This window comes from Notolabrus celidotus, chromosome 16 (assembly GCF_009762535.1).
Source record: "Notolabrus celidotus isolate fNotCel1 chromosome 16, fNotCel1.pri, whole genome shotgun sequence".
Lineage (NCBI taxonomy): Eukaryota > Metazoa > Chordata > Actinopteri > Labriformes > Labridae > Notolabrus > Notolabrus celidotus.
The window spans coordinates 16,903,413-16,926,882 of NC_048287.1; the positions used below are offsets into that span (position 1 = coordinate 16,903,413).

General features: G+C 40.5%; 1 protein-coding gene across 1 annotated transcript; it reads left to right on the forward strand.

The window, feature by feature from the left end:
• The first annotated feature begins 1,595 nt into the window (after window positions 1-1,595).
• On the forward strand, window positions 1,596-18,938 carry LOC117828567 (zinc finger protein 385D-like). Its single transcript, XM_034705776.1, has 8 exons — window positions 1,596-1,750; window positions 5,225-5,340; window positions 12,792-12,899; window positions 13,313-13,481; window positions 14,467-14,718; window positions 14,803-14,984; window positions 17,011-17,112; window positions 17,463-18,938. Exons 1-8 carry the CDS (start codon window positions 1,597-1,599, stop codon window positions 17,706-17,708), a joined length of 1,329 nt encoding a protein of 442 aa, XP_034561667.1. The 5' UTR covers window position 1,596; the 3' UTR covers window positions 17,709-18,938.
• Window positions 18,939-23,470: the final 4,532 nt, after the last annotated feature.

A 23,470-nucleotide genomic window follows, 5' to 3' on the forward strand; every position in this document is an offset into this window, starting at 1 on the left:
TGTACAGGGGGTTGGTGATGGGTGGCACTTGCTCTGAAATCAGACTGGCCACCCCCAAGTGCTGCCGAAAAATCCTAAAATATGATTTGGTCAGAAGTGGAACATCAGCTTAATCAAACAGTGACGTCACCCATTGGATTCTGAAGAAGTGTCGAGCCCAACTGTATTCAGTTGTCAAAAATACAGAAATTAGCTAATGAGACCGAATGGTTTGTTAATTATTTATTTTAGCAGGTTGTAAACATATTCAATTCAGCTGTAATAATAGGGACCTTTTTTGGCTTTTGGAGCTGGCTCAAAGTGCACACTTGAGGAACAGCAGTATTTTTCACTTCCATGTTTGCTCCTTTTTTCAACACCAGAGGTTGCTACTTGGTTGCAACAGGCAGCCAGTTGCTTTCATGACATTTCAATTTGGCAACCCTTTTGGGGAATTCTTTTCATCCTCACTTTTAGAGATCGATCTTCTTTCTTTGACAACTTTAAGAATTCACCCTCTTGAGCTACTTTTACAGGGATAAACCAAATACAGGTCAATGAGTCCATCACTTAAGTAAAAGTGGATATGATTGATGGAGAAAGAAATGGTGTCTTTGTGCATGTTATACTCTCACCAGCATAAATCAATGCTCCTGTAAGGCCAGCTCATTCAGAAAAGTCACAGGCACACCTCTGTTGGAGAGTGCTACACTTTCTTATCTGCTCCCATTTTTGTGCACAGCTGATTTAAATGCTTATTAGTCCCAGCAGAAGAGTGCACAGAGGCTGTATGTGTGTGCCTTTTGAGGTCAGCTGTTGAATTGAAAGCCTTCCTGAGCGAAATCCCCTCGGAGCTGCAGATTGTGGGAAAACACATGTTGTTCTCTGCTTTCCTGACACAGAGGGGGGAAACACGCTCTGGCTTTGGGACAGAAAAGTTTAGCCAAGGTCACTTCAGAGAGATACAGTAACATAAACTCTCCAGATACAAAGTAAAATCCTCCTCAGTGTGGGTGAGGGCATTCATATGCATGAGGCTGCTTAAATGCATGACAGTATGTGATGTTTTAACTGCAAATTGTGTGTTGTGTGTACTTTTTTGTCTTTGCAGTAAAAAGCTTTGGGATGCATCTAAAAATACCACACAGGCCAGATAGGAAAGTGAAGATGGGAAAGCATTTACAGAAAAGGAAGAAGAGAGGAGTCCTTGAAGATACAGCAGCTGTAGGGGGAAGCCTGCAGACAGGAGCCAGAAAGTGGTCTGCAGGAAAAGGGTTTCCCCAAATGTTGTGGTTTGTATTCATTTTTATAGTCCCTGACAGGCTCAGTGTGTTATTAAAGGTGGGATACCCTCATTGCTCTCTGTGATGTTATGCAGAGGTTTCAAATGGAATGAGCCTCCTGTTCTGTGTTTGTTGCACCAATCCAGGGTGGTACTGTAACACTTATTACAGGCATTCCTATCTGTTTCCTGAGGAGGAAAAAAAAGTATTCCTGGGGGAATTTGATACAGGGCAGAGTTGTACACGAATCGTGAAGAGATGAAGAGTACATGAAGAGGGGGAGGAGGATGAGGGGGAGGAGGGGGCGGGTAGTTGCGAGAGGGAGGGAATCCAGATGGGAAAGAGCAGTGGAGCCGCAGGAGAGAGATACAGAAGAGACAGGCTGTGGAGGAGGAGACGCGCAGCTTCATCTTTGCCTGGAGATGAGAGATACTCTTATCAGACACTGAGCAACAGGATTTTTCTTCTTAGCGCCGCCATGTATTTTGGTGAGTAATCGACGCGTTTTCACCTCTGAAGAGTTCTTTTGTTGTTCACAATAGCGCTGCGGACTCACTTGTTGCTACGTTGAGATGGATGTGAGATGTGTGGAGTCAGTCACCTGCTCTGAGAAACACACAGAGGCGGTGATAGGGAATCTTTTTAAGCGCGTTAAAGCATACACCCTGTTCTCTGTGTATTATTTTAGAACGTTTTAATCTTACGTTTTACTGTATATTTTGTACTATGGACAGGTTGAATGTAAAACTGAATTGTCCTTCGGGGACTAATAAAGTATTCTGAATATGAATCTGCTCTTTAATAAAAATAGGAACATATAACTGTTTCACAGTTTGTATGCTCATAATATCAATACCAGCTAGTTATATGTTTTTTTTTTTGTTTGTTTCTTTTCTTTGTATCCAGGAAAAAATATTGTATGGCATATGAAAAAAGTAGGACGAATTATTCACCGGGTTATAACACTAAAGCTTGAACTTGAGTTAGATGAGGTGAAATCACAATGTTAGACAACTTTTAAAGAAGTGTCCTCACATTTCAGATGAAATAGTATCAAAAGATTTCTGCTCCTTGCTGAGACTGATATAGTTCATGACTATATAATTGAAGGATTTAACATCGTTTTTTTTCCTGACATGACTGTGTGTCTTCACTTATGCTCAAAGTTCACAAAGTTTCAAAACGTGACTTGTGGCAACTTAAGTCTAATCTGTAGTCAATAGACGTCTAACGTGACAGCCAGCTCTTATTTTAATTTAACGGATTGTTGTTAGTTGGCGCACGCGCAATAGCAAACTGGCATTTTACCTGAGCTCTCAGAGGTTATTTTTTCTCTTGATTTGATGGCTCGCTGTGCAGCACAGTAGGAGGAGGCGCGCTGGAGGGTGTGACGGTGCCAAATCCAGCGGTGCACCCACTGCAACCCTGGTGCCAAGTGTGTTCTTGTTTCCCGCGCTCTACTGCCAGCCTGCTTTACGACAAGTCAGCGCACTTGTGTGTCATGATTTCTATTCATGTTAGTGCTCGTTTTTCCATGTTTTTTTACAAGCATAAACCGGCGTGAGATCACACAGTTTTTTCCACCCTCTGGCTACGGCACCACAGTGATGGCCACAACTGTACGGACGGCAAGTAGTCTCCTAAAGGGGGTCATGTACTCTGTTCATATACTTTGCAGTTTTTGAGAAGTTGTGTGCCTAAAAAGAGTCATGAAGTTGCGCACAATCAAACCACCAGTTCGATTTTGTGGAATAAAAACATGACTGTTGCAAAATAATTCAAGGAAAATCAAAACAGAAAACACGACCTCCGTGTTTGGTCATGTAACAGCCTCTAAAAATCACAAATCTGATCAAGGTTCGTGTCTGGTATCAATCAGCAGCCTATCCAAGTTGTGCGCCATGCATGCGCAACGTTTGGCACGCACCAGAGGCACTAAGCAGTGCGCACCTGACTATATTTTGCACTGTAGGTTGGTAAAAATAGAGCCCAGGTGTGTTCTTGTGTTCCCAGAGCAGCAGTTTACCCTCACAAAGTTAAGGAGGAAGGAGTTAAGGAAAATGAAACGGTCTGCGAACTGATTGAGAGACAAAAAATGACGCATCATTTGTGCCATTTTGACTAAGACACCACACAATTGTGTAATCGCGCACTCATTTTTCAGGGGCATTCCTTTGATATTCAAAAGAGCGTCCTAATCCAGTTCAATTTTGATTGAGGTCCATCTTAGCCTTGGAGTTTACGCCGGGCCAGCACTGGCTGTTCTTCTTGCAGTCAGAGTTTAGCACGTGCACGTAAGCTATCGTGAGCATTCCCGTTTCTCATGGCAACCCCTTAATGTTTGGAGCGCATGCCAACTGAAGTTACACACTCACTCAATTCGTGCACAGACACACGTACACACAGCGCTTAGGCTAGTTTAAGGCAATCAGACTAATGGCAGAGCGGATGGGTGTGTTGTGATATGATTATGATGATTACTCATGCGGGCTGGTCTTGAATCAGTCTGTAATCAAGCTCCGAGAACATGCAGAGTAGAAAACAAGCGACTACAATCAGGAGGCAGCAACACAAACACGGCGCCTGTAACAGCACTTTGGGTAATGGCCCCATTGAACCAGGAGAGAGAGAGAGAGAGAGAGAGAGAGAGAGAGAGAGAGTGTGTAACTGCATCCAGGCCATAACTGTAATTCAACACCTATAGAGCATTTGATTAACCTAGTGCCCCCCTGTGTCCATCCAGGCACATTTGGCTCCACCTGACAGGAGCTGCAATGAAATCTGAACATATGTCAAAATTATACCTCATTAGTGAACAGATACTTTTATGAAACCACATCATATGTTCTTATGTGGAAATTATTGGCCAATTCGTCAATAGGTTTTTCCTCATAAAACATACCAGGAAGCAGCTCTGAAAGTTAATTAAAGATTTAGAACAAATGTCAAAAAATTCTTGGCTTTAGCAGCTCAAATGTATTTTTTTTGTCCTTTTTATTTTATAGATCTTGGATTTCATTTTTGAAATGAAAAGCAAAACATTTAAAGACTTTACCTTGGTAACATATATTGTAATATATTGTCATTATTATGTGACATTTAAAGGAAAATATAGGTTCAAGCTTGTGGCCCATTAATCATTAATAACAAATAGTTATTGGTTGGAGCCGCAATGAGTTCTTATTTCAGACATTTTAATGAGATGGTGAAAGAACCAGAGTAATCATTCATGTAGACACAGTTATTATCAGTAGGGAAGGCAGCACTTATCTTAATTGGAGGAATGTACAGAATTATTAGCAGAAAAGTGAGACAAAAAGCAATCTTCATTTGTCCCCAATGTTCTGTGTTTTGAAGAATTAAAGACACGACTCAACAGGAATACTTCTGTAGAGGTAGCTTGAGTTTGTTCTCTAGTCCTCCATTAAGCTGTGATCACAAGTTTCACACTTTTTTCTGCACTGCCTGTGTAGATGAGTGGGAGTTAAATATGATAAGTTGATGTTTGATCTGAGTGAACCTTTACTTTTTGTCTGCAGGGATGACTGAAACTAAAATGAGGAAAATTCCTGCTCAGATAAATCAACATTTTATGTTCTCACATTTAAAAGCTGTATGCGGCCAACAAATCTATCTTTTCTAAGTTCATCATGACACCAAATTAATTCTGATTATTTTATATTTATAGAGGAAGAACACATTCGTCAACAATAATTTAAATGAAAGGAACAGAGCCATAATTCACTTTTGGCACATTTAGGGAACTAACAAAAGAATAAAAAGCTTCCGAGGTAGCAAAGTGGAAAAGAAAATGCATCATGTGCGCTACCACAGCACCTTTATGTCTTTATCTTGTTAGGATTTAAAAGATTTAGGCTTCACATCACTTCTCTTTAGTCACTCCTCCATATGCTTATGTATCTAAAACATTATTGTCTCCTCCCTGTTGTACTGTCTCTAAGGTAATGTGTGTCACAGCGCTCTGCCGCCGCTAACTCGTCCCATCCTGTGCAGGACCCCAACATCCCCAGATGCCAAGCCCCTCCTCCCCTTCCACCTGCTGCCTGCATTCAATGATGTGAGTACTGTCAGTCGTTGCGATTGTCATGTACAACCAACTGTACTCTGCTGCCTTGAAGTATCAAAAACCCAAACTGTATACTTTATTGTGCAGATTTCTGTTACAAGTGGAAGAGTTTATTTCATGCAACAGTTTCAGTACACAGATGCATGAGCTTAAGCTGCCTACACCTTTCCAAATATATCACCTCTGATGCACAGAGCTGTGACATTTCCTCTCAACCCGGGGGGTGGAGCTGATTCCTTGGTATTCCTCACACAGCTCCTCTTGTAGCTGTCTGCCCCCGGTGTATGTGGAGGGTGAAGGCAGAGAGCGGAAGTTTAAGCCCCGAGGAGGGTAGATGTGTCAGGCAGGGCGAAGGGCTGAATTTGCCTTATACAAGAATCCTGCTGTAAGAATTAATATTATCTTGGCTGTGAGACATATAAAATCATTTTTATGTAAGATGAATGGTACATGCCGCTGCTGAGATGCATGAACTTACCATAAAAATCCTAACACCTCCATTGTCCTTACTCTTTTGCTAATATAAAACTCCATTACCAAAAACTCAACTTAAGATGAATTAACAGGATGGAAACACCCAGGAGTCCAGCCAAATTGCCACTTTGAAGAAAGAACGACAATTTTGCTTTTGTTCTCTTTACTTTGTCTCATTTTAAAACTGTGATGTCCTTTTAGACGTGTGAAAAAAAACGTTTCAAAAGTAAAAATTAATGTGCGGCTGTGTCTGCATCTTCTGAAATGATACTAAGCTTTGGGCCTGCACTGTGTGGAAAAATATGTGATGTGCTATTAAATTGTTCAGTAGTGCGATAAGGATATGATGTGTGACTATACGGTTGCATATTAGCTAAAACCATTAACAGTATATAATGCAAAAATGAAGCCAAAGTAACTCTGCAATGAGCATTGACATATTGCACTGGTGATGACATCAGAAGCCAGAGTCTGTGCAGTAGAGACTAGCCATTGGAGCCATGGTGTTGACATTGGTCAGTGCAATAGGTACTGCCTACTACATACTGCGTTTGAAATTAGTATGTAGTATGACTGTTCTGTTTGATCTGTGTTGCAGTCATAGGTTGCAGTACGCTGGGCCAGAGGTCACTGAATTTCTGGTTTCGGAAAGTGGAAGTAAACAACGGCCAAGCTGATAGAGAAACTGCTTCTTTAGCATCCCTTATGACTTAAAAAGTTAGGAAGTGGTTTATATGGAAATTAATCATTTTCACAGCAACTAAAAACTGAGTTCCCTCCGTCAAAAAAAGAAGAGAAAAGAAAAAGCGGAACGAGCGCTGTGCATTGTGGGAAACAGTACGCAAGGCAGACTGGTCCGACGCACACAGTGAAATTTTCCCGAATCAGTAGACACCCGGGGCCTTTTGGCATACTGCAGATTTTGCTCTTGTTCACATACTACATACTGCATACTGAATTTTGGCCAGATCAGTACGTACTGCTAGTATAGTAGGCAGTTTTGAAAACAGTCAAAGTTGGCACAGACCCCAGTGCAACAGTTCCATGTTTCACTTTGAAATAGATGCACAGGATAAGGAAAGTTAAATGAGTCTTGTGTCAGTGCTGGTTGTGTTTGCTCTAAATGTTTTGGCTTTTATACCTAAAAGCTTTAGCTTTAAATATAGCTAAAAGTCAAAGTTTCTATGTTCATCTGTCCATGTCATAAACAATACCTGTTTGTAACTTCTCCCTTCCAAATTCCAAATACATCCAACTAGCTGTTTTTTACCCATAAGTTGGCACCAAATAATCTTAGGATGGCTGAGCTTAAGCTTCATCTACAGCAGTAAAATGTTGTGAAAGCATTGCCACTATACCCATACCCAGTAGTTAAAATGCATGCAAGGATGGCATTAATGAGAAGGCATTACTTTTTTAGATTAGGTAATTATTTGCAATCTGTTTATTGCAAATGCTCATATTGTCATAATGATGAAATGACAATAAGATGAGCAACTTATTGTACAGCTGCACTCTGCATTGTATTGAAAGTATTTTCTACCATCAGAGCGGATATTAGACATCTGATCAGGTCTGGTTCTCCTCTCTTCTCTGCTTACTCATCCGTATATTCCACTTTCCTGTGTTGATATTTCCTCATCACTGTCTTCACTTCAACTCTCTCTCTTCCATTTTACGCTTTGTCGTCAACTGCTTCCCTCACCCTCTTATGAACCTTTTTAGAGCTTAAAAGTCCTCAACTTCTCATCTCTCCATCACTCTATGCAATCCTTCTTTATATCTCTTTCTCTTTTAACGTCTGCTTTCATTACATGCAATTAAAACCTAACCATTTCATTTTTCTTGAAATCTAAATAGGTTTCACTGTCTTGTCTGACTAAGACCTTACCGAAACTCGTATAAGCAGTTCACATCACCTTCTCCCTGCTGAATCACATCCCCTTCTCTCCTATTTATAACTCTGTCCTTTCTTTCATTTCCAACACTTCTCCCACTCTACAGCTGCAGGAAAATTGTCACCCCTTTAAAATGTAGCTGACCTTCACAATCCCTGCTATTTCCTCAATGTAGTTAAAAAGATTTATGGCTGTTGCTCTTTTCTATAGTACAAAGTGGAGCTATGCCTTTAATAATAATGCAACAATTAGAAATGTAAACTTCTGGGCTGAAGAAGTATTAGTATTTGTTACCAGATACTGTTCTTTGACTTTTTTCTTTTTTATATTTAATTCTGTATATTTCTTCAACTTTAACAACAGTTGATAATGAAATAATATTTAGTATAAGTCACAGAAAAGTTTTCCGTCAACATAGACCCTAATCTTAGGAACCTAGATGCCATATGTTTTCCTCTGTGAAGTGAAGTTTCGGCACTTTGTTTGGTGCCCACATGTGGGTTGTCTAGGTTACAGCAAGGTTGCACACATGTGTGTGAATGTGTGTCATGAGCCAGAGATTCAGAGCGGCAGACTGGGACTTGTAATTCAACAGAGCTTTCTTTGTTTTATTTCCAAGCAAATAATAATTTAAATGACAAAGAACCTAAAGCAGAAGCTCATTCATCATAACCAAACCCCTTTAAAGGTGCTAGATGTCATGTGCTCACATGTCTCTCTGGTACACTATGTAAATCCAGGAACATTCATCATTGTAAATGTTGACTCTGCTCCAGAATAAAAGTCTGCTTTACTTCACTTGGCCATATGTTTCTGCCATTATTCACTCATTGGATCGGTGTGTGTCTGACACGCCACCACTGCTGTGTGTGAGGAGATGAGCGTACTACATACAGATAAATACTGAAGCCATGTGATGGATGTCAAGTAGACCTTTGTTTACTGTGTCAAATTTTACAGCTTTATCTGTTCACCATTTAATTTACTATATCTGCTGATATCATGCTAAGGGTGGGAAACTAAAACAATGCATTACTTCACTGCTGTGTTACAAACATATTGACTCTGCTACTCTGTCACAGAAGTGTTAAATCTGACAGAACATTCTCATTTTAGATGCAACACATTCAACGGTAAAGGTTTAAAATTCCAAGATAACAGACAACATGTTTTGTAAGCTAGTGAGTTCTAACTTTAGCTTTTCTGACTTACTAAATACTTAGTTTGCCGGTAACCTATGAATCATTTGAAAAGCTAACGCTAGCATTTGACCACTTCCTTGAGAGAAACATTTGACAGTGTATTGCTAAAAGACACAACGTGGACAGGCATACAATTTCTAGCTAATAAATGTAGCTAAAGGTTATGTAAGCAAGTAAGTGGATGAGTTCTATTTAGTAAGCTTTTGTGTCTCAGCTATCCTGATGACTTTTCAATTAAATTATAATGAGAACTCATTAGCTACCCACAGTCAACTCACAACAGCTAATGCTTAATACATTTTAATCAGTTCCAAGCTGACTTGGAAGATTTAAATTCTGAGGAACATCAGGCAATATATAAGCTTAAAACAACTGATAACCCAGTAGCTACCATTTGTTAACGGCTAATGAAAGCAAATATGAAAAATAATGAGGGACGCCTGGCCATCTTTCAAGTTATGAAGGTATTCGATAGCTACAATATGACAATGAATAGTGTCAGCATTCAACCACTCCCTAGCTCAAGATTGTCATTGAAGTGATATACTGTGGAAAAGGCATAGTCTAATAGTCTAGTTCCAAGCTATGACTTACATAGCTTAATTAGCAGATAATTTGTTCAGGTTTTAATGTTAGCTGTTATGACTGTGCTGTTGGGATTTGCAAATTTGTATTTTTGAGAACCAGTCCGCTGTCCATTGTAGTGAGTGACGTCATAGTAGACACATGAATGCAAGTGGCCAATAGGGGATAGGTTATCAGATGTATTTTTGTTAAACCTAAAACAAAGCCTGACAATTCTACTCATTGTCTTTCCAGTTACTTAAAAACCACACGCAGTGAAATGATGATGACTTTTCTGAATCTCTTTGTTACTGCATACAGCTTGGGACCTTGGATACAGCAGAATATTGTCACAGCGTTTGAGCTTATCAACTTGAGAATGATATGGCCCCCAAGTGAATACACCGCATTTCTTTTAATGTTAGAACAAGCAGATCAAGTTGAGGTAGGGGCTAATTAGAGACAGACTAATTTGACTCAACTGTTTATTTATGATGTGTACAGTACAGAAACAAGAGGAGATGACTATGAAGGGCAAAATGACTTTGCCACAGGTGCTTGTCTGCCCCAGAGTGTTGAGTGGGAGTCCATAGGGAGGCAGCAAGGTGACTTTGATCAGACAAAGAAGGAGGGAGAGGCAGAGGGTTCAGAGGAGAGCAGATGGAGAGGTGAAGGGAGGAATGTTTGATGGAAGGTGGCTCAGGCTCATTCAGAGAAACATAAAAGTCCAGTTGTAGCATATGATTAACATTGATATGGCTACATTGTTAGTCCATTTTGCTTTTAATTGTTTAATGCTATGATTGTTGCCTCTGATTATAGTTTGTATAATTGATTTTGATTATGATACACTATGTGTTTTTTTTTCATATGTGTTTGTTAGAGTACCATATACGCAAACTGCTGCAGGGAAACAGAGGGATAAGAGGCTGCAGAGATACATTCCCTTGTAGACGTCTGGAGTGATGATCAAAGCAAATGAGCACACAGAAACACTCTCTCTCTCTCTCTCTCTCTCTCTCTCTCTCTCTCTCTCTCTCTCTCTCTCTCTCTCTCTCTCTCTCTCTCTCTCTCTCTCTCTCTCTCTCTCTCTCTCTCTCTCTCACATGCTGAAGCTCACACTTACAGTCAGATTTTTTTGCTTTTGTAACATTTGAAGGGCAAATAATTCATCTCTGGCACTACAGAAACTAGGAGAATCTCTATTTCAGTGCCATGCGATATGTTCTCTGTGCCTACAGGACTAGTTGGCTGAGCCATAATAACACATAAATCTTTCTGTCACCTCAAGCCACATTTCCATAAAGTCTCACTGGTTGTGGCTGGTTATATGGCTCCCTACATTTCATCACAGGTAATGGGTTTGTTGTGCTCCACAACGGCCATGAAGGGTGTCTATATACCCTCATTTAACATTCCAGTAGGAAATGTCCAGAGATGCACAGAGCTGTGTGGTCAGTCTCTGGTAGAGTTATTATGCAAATGGACACACACATGTAAAGACTTAGGGAGGTATACTGCCTGACTCATATACTTATAAAGACAGAGTCTAGGGTGAAAGGGTTGATAGTTTTCTTCTTGGTTTGTTCATTGTTCGTTCATAATTCAGAACATCACACAATTTCAAAACAACACAACATTTTCTCTCATTGAATATATAATGCAATCATTTTACAGTGATTGATCCCTTGAAGTAAAATGTTCTGAATCTACCTTAAGTTCTGAATGTCTGTGTGGTAAAGCCACCAGCGAGGACAAAAGACCATAACACTGGTTGAGGTTGGGTTTTAGCACCCTCTTACCCTCTGCAGGTTTGAAAGATGGCTGTAAAATGTTTATGGTTAGAGCTCCATCACGGAGAGCAAGTGGGATTTATGATGGTTACAACTGACTCTAGGTGTTTTTATGTGGAAAATATGAGTATTAGAGTTCTGACTATGGGTGAGCATGTTGAGAAAGCTAAATGATTAATTACTATCACCCTTGCCATTTGGCTACAAGATTACTAGTGGGTTAAACAAATTATTAATACTTTTATTACTATAGGTCCAAACTGCTGGTCATATGTTGTGTATGAGCTGTAATGCTGTAGCTCCGCTTAATAACTACTGTGGTAATGCTCCGATGCTTTACTACCCAGATGTAATCAAGCACAGATGGAGGATGGCATCTTGTAGTGTTGCAAGGTTTGGTGGTATTATGGTCTGGAAAATGGGGATAAAGTTAACTAGACTAGTCAGTTCGTCAGGATTTAAATTTGCTTCGTAATGACTATTACTGGATTCGGGACATCACTAGTTCATCATTACTTCAAACTTCTCATTTCCAGCAGCTTGTTCTGTGCTGTGTAAGAATCAAAACGTTTTCTTGGTACCACTCTAGTGTGAGCTGTGTATGTGCAGAGCTCTACAGTTGGGTATGCCAAATCCTTAAGCTTTTGGTAACACTTAAAAAGTAAAGCAGCCAAGCTAGCCATTGTCAGTTTGAAATTATTTATATTTTACAACGTTTGGATGTGCAAAACTCATTAGAATTTGAAGCTGTGAAATGGTGCAAATTAAGTTGATTTTAGGCATTGAAACAAAAAAAGGAACATCTGTAAAATATTTTTATGATAAAGATTCTCAGTGAGTTACCAGCCAGACATGCAAAATGAAGAAGAGGTTTTAGGTTTTTTTTTTAATGTTGTTAGAATGCTACTTACTGATGTTACAAGATAAGATCAGCAAAGAGATAAATCATTCCCTCTTCTGTCTACACAGGGTGTCAAAATTATCACAACCCAAAAGTTCCTTACGGGAGCTTTAATGTTGTGTAAGAATAATTCTACTCTTTGAATTTAGCCAGCAGTTTTTCAGGCTTTTCAGGGTGAACACATGCTCCTATTGAAAAGAACAGCTTGTTAAATCAGGCTCTGACATTCACATTTCAGGGGTTAAGGTGTCAAAAGATTTATTTCGCAGTGGCACTTTAAACTTGATGGGGTCAGTCTGGGTTTAGCCTTTCTAGAGTTTGGGGCTTGCCATTTTTGCACCTATTTTATGGTCTCTGGGGAACAATATATGAGCTGCATGTGCTGTTGTTTTCATGCATGGCTGTGCTCCAGACAAAATACTCCCTCATTCTTTTTGCCTCTACCTCTGACCTGAGATAAAATAAATCTGCGTTATTTTGAACAGAGCCTCTTAACTTAAGACACCCATTCATTTACACCTTGGGTGATCAATTTAACTAACCTCTTGTCTTGTCTTTTATTTCACAATCCTCAACATGACCTTTAAGTCACACTTCTCATTTGTTGCAGATGGATCCTGTCCATAAAGCTCTGATTGGACCAGGTTTTGGGCTGATCTCACCACTGAAGAGAAAGGCCAGTGCCTGTGGAGTGTGTCGACTGAGGTTCAACTCTGAGGTGGGCGTTGTCTTGTGGGAAAAACACACTTGTACTTGTGTTTCTCTCAGGTTGCTTTTATTTCTCACACACACCCTTACATGACAGTTGAGCGTTGAATGAGACCTGCCCTTGTTTTTTGGCTCACACACCTTACATGAACTTTGCAAAGCATTTATTTTTGTTGTGATTATTACAGAATGATTCACGTAGGCACTAATATGAGCAGAACTGCAGTGTAATGTCATCACATATGGCTGAGGTGAAAGAAAGTCTTGAAAGAAGCAGCGGAGGAATCCTTTGTCAGAGAAAAACCACTGACATCATTGAAATTCAAGTCATGCTTTGAGTTTTTTAAAACGCTGGCAGGTTCAGGTAGCTAAAAGAGTCTGACCATTAAATTCATATCGTCTCATTTGCTGTTGTGTACTCAGGCGCAGGCTACTTCCCATTACAGTGGCACCAAACATGCAAAAAGGCTGAAATCTCTCGATGCCCCCGATTCAAAGATCAAGACCTCTGAACCGGCTGCCAAGGAAACCACATTGCAAATCCTCTCGTCGCCCTGCTCACAGCTCTCCGTCTCTGACACATCATCAGGAGGTGTGTGTCTCTGCAGGCACGCATACCTTTCTTCTGTGTATGTGTGTGTGTATGTTTGTGTGTGTGTAGACATGAAATGTATGACAGCTTTAGATACGGTGGAGGAATAAACGGCTCAGACCCTCTTTTCCCCTCAGTCATGGCTTTAACTCTTTGATGTGATAAGCCTCCTGCTGCTCAGGGTCTCACAGCACAGAGATTAAAGGTTGAGCACTTCTTTTTCTTCATGTCTACATTAACTGACCTCCTCAGTGGCTCCTGAGATCAAACACACATTGGCATTGCTTTGAATGTGATTCACGGGTATTTTTCCCTCATTTTTCCAGAAACACGTTGACACAAGTGTGTTTGTAAATGCAACGCCTGCATTGAACACGCGTGCTAGTCCTGATGTGTTCCTTTTGCACCAGTGTGGGCGTTGGGGAGTGAAAATAATACATTTTGCTGCAAGCAAAAGAGCAAAAAAAAGAGGAGAATTGCACTTGACGACTCTAATATGAGAGTTTGTTTGTAAGAGGAGAAGAATAAGTGATCATTTCCAGTTTGAAGTGGATGGGCTCTCCCAGGATTACTTCAGCAAACAGCCTCATTGGCCCCTGAAGAGTTGGGAATCAATGGTACCAAATAGACACCCACTCAGCAAAGCAGAGCTAATCATTGTTATTAGCAAAGAGTGAATCCTTAAATCAGCATGCACTCCTCCAGGGAAGCTCTTCAAGTCAAGTCGCACAAAAGATAATAGAGCCAAATCATCTCTACAGAAAAACTGTTCGTTAAAGTGTGGGGTGGCTGATCCTTGGGTAATTATTACTATCATTACTATGATTAGGGGGGCTTGTAATTAGCCTGGTGAGTTTTTATTCCATTTCTGAGCATGTTGAGAAATCGCAGCTTGTTATTAGGTACAGTTCTTGAATTTTAGCTGTGGACAAATTGCTCGTTTGCTCACTTAGTATAGTTTTGTGTGTTATCTTTAATCTTCCAGAACCACCAGAACCAAACCTTTCCCCAGAGGTGTCAACATCCAGCAACAGCCCAGCTGAAACCATGAAAGCACCCTCCGAGCCCTCCCTGTCACCCAGCCACCTAACGTCAGAGAGGGAGACACAAAGAGACAGAGAGGCCGAGGTGACTCTAGGGGAGGAAACAGAAGAAGAAAAAGCTAAACGTCTGCTTTACTGCTCCCTCTGCAAAGTGGCCGTCAACTCTGCCTCCCAGCTGCAGGCACATAACAGCGGTGAGAAACTATATGCACAGCTGAAATCAGTCTTTGCTGGCTGTATTTGACTCATTGTTGATCTTTGTTTTTATATCTGCTCAGGCACGAAACACAAGACAATGCTGGAGGCGAGGAGCGGTGATGGAGCCATCAAGTCCTTCCCAAGAGCAGGGGTCAAGGCGAAGACGGCGGCACCATCCGAGTCCTCAACTGGACTTCAGAACAAAACTTTCCATTGTGAGATCTGTGACGTGCACGTCAACTCTGAGACTCAGCTCAAACAGGTTGGTGATTACATGTCAAAAATAAGGTATTTCATATGATTTAAAACCTAATTTGGAGTTCAGTTCAGACCTGTTGATTCAAGAAGGTAATGCTCATTTGGTAGCCATACATGTTAGCTGATCATGAAAAATCTATTATTGTTTATTCAGTTATGTATTAATTGCTATGTTTAACATGATTGTCCCTTAATAAAATATGTTGAATCTTTATATTTGTGCGGTTCATTCAGATTTTACCATTAAAAACTTGGTACAGATCTTTCTACAGCAACAAGTTAAAGATCGGTGCATGAGGTGAACTGTTACACTCACCTACCAGTATACACCATTGTTGTCTTACGGTGTCCTCAGAGAGTAAAGGTTTTGTTTGATAACTGATTTCAATTGTATTTATGATAATGTCTATCATAAAATTTAGCGCTATAAGTCAATAAAACAGCAGTGTTCAATGCGGCAGGGGTGCAGGTGTGTGATGACTGCAGTCATATGTGAGCTGCTGGTATACTCTGATTTAGAAAGGTACTGTTGGTACCAAGTCCCACTAGTGACAGCAGTAACTTTCTAGGTTGGTGGACATGGACCATAGACTGTATAAAATATGGACGTAGTATCCGTGATGTCACCCGTCTGTTTCTGAAGAGCTGTTTTGAGACCAATCTTCGGCGGCAGCCATATTGCTTCTGTCGAGCCAGTGTGACGTAAAGAGGCGGAGTTTGAGCCTCCTAGCCAACATCTGCAGTGTTCCCGCAGGCAGCTGTGCCTCTCTGGAAGACTCGTTATCTCAATATCTTCGAAATTGCTGCATAAGAAAAAATTCACCCCCCTCACAGTGAGAGCACATCGAGAAATGAGCTATCCAGACTACACTCGTCTTTTGTACCAGGCTGTAAACATGTTTATTTCTGCTGTAAAGATCGTCTTTTTCCCATTCATGGGTATGTGGTTTCTGGTATTTCCGGAGCCAGCCTCAAGCAGATCCTCGATGAACTGTAGCTTTTAACACTTCCGCATTGGACTCATATTTTTAGACCGGAGGTTGCCGCTTGGCATGGACTCCCAGTTTGCACACCTGCACCACCAGGTAACCTGGGATCTCTCTTCTTGCATTTGCAGCGCTTCATAGCCTAGCTTTTGGGTCTGTTTTCCAGCCAGTATTTCAACAAAGGCGCCGAGCTGACTGGGACACTCGGGCACACCTTTACTATTGACAAGTACCTCAGATGACCTCACTTCAAATAATCTGAACTATCCTTTCAAATGTAGTACTCGAGCAGTACCTAAGTGACTATAGATGCCACGTTAATCGATCAGATTGGACTCTAGGTATGTGACAGGAGAAGCTGGCTCATCAGACTTCCTGCTGGTTCTTCGCTCTTATCAAATGTGAAGCTCTGAAAAGGTCAGCCCTTTCACAGATTTGCTCCTTGCACATTAGGACAAGGGCACAGACAGAGCCATCATCACTCTATCCATCATACACCACAGAAAGTCGCTCTAGGCCTGTGCATATTTCATTCTAAATTATCTCACACCTGTCGCTGCAGGTGTGCTAAATTCAAAGATCCCTCCATGTAATGCACATAAAGTGACTTAGCCTGGTGTGTTTCAGAGTGCATCTCATCAGTGTGACGTTAGAATCTCTATGTGTGATATGAATTCTAAGCATTGGTCGTCATAACTGTTTAAAAAGTTTACTTTGGCCAGGTGCTCATGAATATTCAGCTCTTCATTGCTGACTGTGTTCAGCACCGGCTGTAGCCATCTGTTTGAGCTTGTCAATCAAATCAAAAAAGATCTCTAAGCCCGCCCTCTAATGAATATTTCACTCTCAAAGTCAGAGCAAACAAAATATCAGCAGTCTGCCTCTATCGTCCGAAAAGAAGCTTTGATTTGGATTCCTTTTAATTGCCTCTTCTCTGATTATTCAAACTTAGAAGCAAACGCCTCTGCCTTTTATCTTTCTTTCTTTGTCCCTCTATCTTTGTGTTCCTGTGTTTATCTGTGTGTTTCTCTTCTCTACCCACAGCACATCAGCAGCAGGAGACACAAGGACAGAGCAGCAGGTAAACCAGCCAAGCCGAAGTTCAGTCCTTACACTCCCACCCAGCGTCACCAGAGTTTCCAGGCAGTAAGTGCGCTTTTTTTGATTTACTCTCAACCCTCGTCATTGTGTTTGTGTACACCAGTTGACTCTCCAGACCCTCCACTCCCTCTGTCTAATAAGACAAATTGTCGGTGATACGAGTGGAAGGAATCTTGTGTCTTAATCCAATGATGTTAGAAGAAAGACAAAAGGGCAGGTTATGCTCAGATTGAGGATAAGATCTGGCAGGAACAGGGACAACTTGAACTTCTGTTTTTGCCAAATAGCTTTTAAGACTTGATCTCCTTGTCCTTCTCTGGTTCCCTACTTAAACTTTTCAATTTTCCTCTAAGAGAGGAAAAAACTTGATTGCAGTTTGTTTGTTTCCTCCTCAGATTCGTCTCGCTCTACAGAAGAACCAAGACATGACCAAACCTTTGGCTTCGTGTCTACTACAGCGTCAACTTTCTGTTGCTGCTGCTGCTGCCATGTCAACTCTGCCATCCTTCCCTCTCCGCCCGGCTTCAAACTCTAGCCCCGCCCTGTTTCAGACTCAGTCCCTCTCACAGGCGATGCTGCATCCAGCACCCAGACCCAGTATCTGTTCAGCACACACACCAGTTCTGTTTTCTCCTTACTGACCATGTCAAAGTCTCAAATAGGTCTTAACTATTGCCTGAAAAAGAGACAGTGCTTACTGTGCTCCAGATATCAGCAGATATAGTGGTTGTCATGGACCAGGAAAGGTTATTTGCTGAGGCTAAATTCACAAGGCAGCTTGCAATGGAGGAGGTACAAAGCAGCAGATAAGCCGATAAAAGTGTGTGTGTGTGTGTGTGTGTGTGTGTGTGTGTGTGTGTGTGTGTGTGTGTGTGTGTGTGTGTGTGTGTGTGTGTGTGTGTGTGTGTGTGTCTGTCTGTCTGTCTGTCTGTCTGTGTGTGTCTGTGCGTGTGTGCGTGCGTGGGTGGGTGCATGCACAGGTATAGCCATCACAGAAGCACAACTTTCCCCAACATTTTCACTGTCCTGTAGCTTCATTCCTCAACCAAATCAGCATTCTTTGTATTACACTTCATGCAAACGTGCTACACACAGAAGTATACAAGAGTTCATTTGCAAAAACAGATAACTCAGTTTTTATACATTTTCAAAAAAACATTTTTCTTTTTGATATAGATTCCTAATAAAGTTAAATTTTCAAGATATCTCTGATAGTGAAGTCATTTTGACTTAGTCAAAGCCACCCAACCTCAGTTGATTGATCATACCAAAACCTTGTTTTAGATTAATTTTTTTAAATTTCAAAGGTGAGTTAACTGTTTTTGCAAATTAACTCTTCAAATGTAAACAAACTTTTTTTCATTTAGTTATATTTTTAGGAATTTTCGCCTTCAGTGGATAGGACAGCTGAAGAGAGACAGGAAATGTGGGGAGCAGAGAGCGGGGAAAGACATGCAGCAAACGGTCTAGGCTAGGAGTTGAACCAGCAACCGCTGCAACCAGGACTATAGCCTCTGTAAATGGGGCGCATGCTTAAACTGCTACACCTACGTGCCCCAGAACAAACTTTTAAAAAAGCAGTTACATTTTTTACATCCAGAGCATTAGAGGAGTAAAAACAATAGTATTCTAGGAATTAATAAACAAAACAAAAACATTTAATAAAGTACCAAAGATGAACCTGGACTAAGACAAGGATTACTACATAAGACTCACATAAAAAGGGTCTAATTGCATCATTCTAAACTTCCCTGATGGCTGTTACTGTGTGTTAGTGTGCGCATTTGCTAATAAGTATGACTGCCAATCAGAGCATTCATGACTGAAAATGTTCATTATTTTGCAATAAACAAGAGCTGTGTATACTCACATTTGATTCCCTGACCTTTGTGATTAAAATTGCATCATTGCTGGGAAAGACCAATCCAGCCTTACAAAATATTCAACAACTAAGTCCAATATCCTTTCAAGTTGACATTGTATTGCTCTGATATACCTTTGTTCCAACAGACTTACAAAATAAGATGCACATGTTGTAAACGTCAGTCTTTCAGCTCCTGTGCATACGTGTTCACTCAAATGCTGCCAGAACTACACATGAGCCAAGGCGCAGTCAGTCATCACCTCCTCCCAGATTCTCATAACTCTCCGCTTTCCGACACGGACCTTAGCTTCAGTCTGCACTCACATATTTCCCTAAAAATCTAAATGAAAGGACACATCCATACCTTTTATTCTGCTTAAGTAGACTTTAATTAGTTATTACTTTCGGAGTACGGATAAACATTTGCCTCCCCTCACTCTAAATCTGCTTCAGGACCATTCTGTGAGATAAATCACAGCAGGAATATTCTGTTTGACTTTATTGTCTTGACTGCAGCTTCAAGCAATCTTTAAATTAAGTTAATTTTGTTCTGGGGGACAGAGAAATTGTTTTCAGCTGCTTTAGTTAAGAAACTAATATAAAGTGTTGACTTCACCTCAACCAGGCTTTTATGTTTTGTCTCCTTTCTCATTTTGAAATGTAATATGAGGGGACTATTTTAATCAAAAAACAAAAGAGAGACCATGTGAATGTTAAATGAATGAGTCTTATTTTATCCACACTTCCAGACTGAAGTCTTAACTCACTTCCTCATAGTACCTGGCGGTTTGAATTCTGCTTTCAACTCTACGTGACCTCTTAGACACTCTTTTATTTTTGCCTTTTTCTTCAGCCAACTGACACCAAACCGGATTAATTAGTGAGATATCTTTGCATCTGCCTCCCACCGCAGCTCCAGCATAAATAATTCCACTGGCCAATTCAGAGAATTATCATCCAATCAATCACAGCCTCCTGATTCTCCCAGGTGTCACTGCCATCATTACTGTTATTATTATGAAGAGTCTGGGGTGATGATTGTGAACATCTGTGTGTGGGATGCTCAATCCTCCACAGGCTGTCTGGATCCAGACCTCCTCTGGCCCCTCAAAGTCCCCAGCCAGCCTTCACTGCCTTCTCTCCTGCACTTTCTGTTACCCCCTCCGACGCCTTTCTGTTGAATTCACACACTCGCGCACACAAAAAATATGTCAGTAACACAAAAGCCCTATTTGGCATCCAAAGAGCTTTTCATTCTTTGCTACCTGGAGAGACTACAAAGATACCAGGCAGAGCTGTGCGTGCCATGTGAGGGCAGCTCTGCTTGCTGCTCGCATAGAAAAGGACTATGATAAGCTTTTGGCAGTAGGATGCAGCATTTTGACTTCTGCACATTAATCCAAATCATAAACCCATGATGGTCAGGGAATAAGTGTAATGATTTGCAGCAACAATGAGGACTGAGAAAAGAAGGTTTTAAGAAGCTCAGCTGGAAAGTTAAACCCAAAATACAACTGCGACCCAATTATCAACCCATCAACTTTTGCTTTTTGTCTGCATTGCATAAAATGTGGAAGTAGATGTTTTTTCTTATGTCAAATAAAAATAAATAATGTGAATATTTGAAGCTTTAAACAATATACCTATAACTTTTTTAAAAAATTCAATATTTGGACAAAAACACTTTATTTTTCTTTAAGCGTAAGTTGAGACGGGCACAATCACAACAAGGCTATCTGTAAAGCAGAAGCTAATGACTGTTTGGCTTAGCTTAGCATCAGGTCTTCAAACTTGAAAACTTAGCCTTGTTTTGTGTCAAGGTTGCACAATATTTCCACACAACATCTAAAATGTAACTTATTTACACCTATATTCTTATTGTTAGAAAAATGACAAAGTAAATCTGTCACAGCAAGTTAGCTAAGGAGCTTAGGCTTCATTTCTGAAGGCGAGTCATAAGTCAATTCATTCATATGGAAATCTCTGTTATATCAGATGTGCCCGCTAAAACTTCTCCCTTCTGTAATTTTGATCTTGAATTTGCTTTGAGTATTTTAAAAAATTTAACTTCTGTAGAAGTTCTGTAGATTTTGGAGAGACTGTACATGACAGTATGCTAGCTTAGCTAACAGGCTGCTAACTAGCCATCAACGGGCTATTTCCTTTAATTCAGCTGCTTATGTTGACTGTCAAGTGAGTTTGTATGGTTAAAAAAAACGTATCTATCTAATTCTAACACAGTGGGATCATTTTAATACAGTTAGGTTTATTTTCTTATCTATTAGGCCAACATCTTCACTTATTAATTCCAGTATTGGTCCTGTTCTCTTCCCAATAATGCTCCAAGTGCATGTTCCAAGCTACTGGACGGCAAATGACGGTCAACATTAGCCCCTCCCACATGGCTACAGGGAGTTAAGTTTCCATCCATATATAAAGAAAATACACTTTCTTGCATTAGACAAGAGGTACCATCTGAATATTTACGGATGTACAGACATTAGTCATGCATAAGTGGAAACTTAAAAAACAGAGCACAAAGTGTATCAATATGAGAAGCTGGTTAAACACAAACACACAACAGCTTATATTAACAGAGATAGGATTAGATTAAAAAGTACTTTTTAAAAAATAGCTAGAGTTAGCTAGCTAGTGTTTGTGTGTGTGCTATCTTCTTCTTTTAGAAATATTCAGAGACGGCATGACGTTTGACCATGATGTAAAAAGCATCTAAAAATTGTAATCAAAGTAATGTCCATGCACATTTTGGCACTTCTGTTTCACATACTTGTAAAAGCTGGCTGGGTTACTCTGGCTGTAGTGGCTCTGACTCAAGTGGGCAGACAAAAGGTGAGTGGGCAGAGGGGAGTTGCTGCACAGCACCATCTGTCTGGGTCAGCACACCTCTACAGCTGTTCAGGGAGCAGATGTTAAAAGTTCAGACATGGCCAACACTTCCAGTTCTCCCCTCTTAAGTGGCAATTGTTGCATTTGCAATACCAAACAAGATTTGTTTTCAGTCCCTATGAAGCTTCCTGCTCCTGCGGAGGCAGTGCAGCGCTATGGCACCGAGCAACGGATCAGTAAACGGAGGGGATGTTGGCTCTGAAGTAAATAGCTCAGCAGGGTGTTCAAGAGCAGGCAATGAGGCATAATGACCATGCTGCAGTCTACAGAGTTGAATGTGTTTGTGTGTGGCTTAGTCCTGCTGTTGTTTGTTTTCAATTGGGATGTGTTGGTAAAGTAGCGATACTTTGTTATAGATTTGTTACTATCATTACTGTCAGACTCTGGTCTTCCTCACACCCACAGAAGACAGTCTGTAACAATCTGAAATACATTTGTGGGATGTTTTAGTTCCAGACAATGCATTGGTGCAACAGTTATCTGCAGATTTCTTAAATTATTATTGATTGTGGGCATCAAGATTGTGTTTTTAGGTAAAAAAGACGTCTCTTGTATTATAAAATAGGGTTATGGAGGAAAAAATACACACATGCTAATGACAAAGAATGCTACCTTGTTTCTCAACCCAACCAGAAAATGTATCCACCCATCACGAGTCATAATCTAATATCCTGTGTTGTTTCTGTCTTTGAGGTTGTTTTCAGGGCTTATTACGAGACTTTGTTATGATTTCATTTCCATAAATTGAGCACCATACAAACATTTTCCATATTAAAATGCAGGGCTGTGTATCCTTGGCACCTGCTGAGGCGAGTGCACAGATTAGAGATAAAACTTTTCATCTGGTAGAGACAGATAATGTTCTCATTGGCCAGTCAGACTGTCTGGGCAGTGATGAGTGAGCTTGAGAGATGAGACTGAACAGAGGTGAGCTTGTGATCTCTTAATCGGAAAATAAGAGCCTCATCTCAGTACATAAATTGTCTTGTTACACTAAATCAGCAATGTCTTCATCTGTTTTCGCTCTTTGTACTCATCTGCTCTTTGTATCAACATGTGCCCTAATTTTCCTTCCTACAACAATACCCTCTACATTTTTATTCTAATCTGCCCCTGCCTTCCTATCTTTTTCTCTCCCTGTGATAATAAGTTCCTCTGTAGGCAGCAGACAGGTGGATAGTCAGGGGTGGCATGAAATGACTGTGCGATGCTGTGTGATGGATTTGTCCATTAAAGCAAGCTGAGTGAGAACCTGTGGGGCCCCTCTGGCTGTCTAGCTGTCTACCTTTTATGTTTCTGTCCCTCCTTCTGTCTCTTTCTTTTTTATTTTTTAATACAGACAGACTCAAAAAAAAAAAACACCCTCACACACCAATACATCCCACACACTTTTCCAGCAACTGTAACATTTATTTGCTTTCAGGGTGAATAATACACCTTTTAGATAAACAGAAGTGATCTTATTATTGAAACAGTGAGTTATTACTCATACCGTACTCAGTCCCTGAGGCCATAAGCGCACACAAAAAAACGGTTATTGTGTTAGCTGCAGCTGAGTTGGGGTTTCCAACACTAATGTAATTGTATATATAGCTACAGTACATAAATATATATTTTGAAGTAATGCTTAAC

Excerpts from the sequence above, each read along its gene's own strand:
- LOC117828567 (XM_034705776.1), top strand. The coding sequence starts at position 1,597 with ATGGGAAAGAGCAGTGGAGCCGCAGGAGAGAGATACAGAAGAGACAGG. Across the intron at positions 14,719-14,802 it reads GCTGCAGGCACATAACAGCG|GCACGAAACACAAGACAATG; the intron begins GTGAGAAACTAT and ends ATATCTGCTCAG. Across the intron at positions 14,985-17,010 it reads CTGAGACTCAGCTCAAACAG|CACATCAGCAGCAGGAGACA; the intron begins GTTGGTGATTAC and ends CTCTACCCACAG.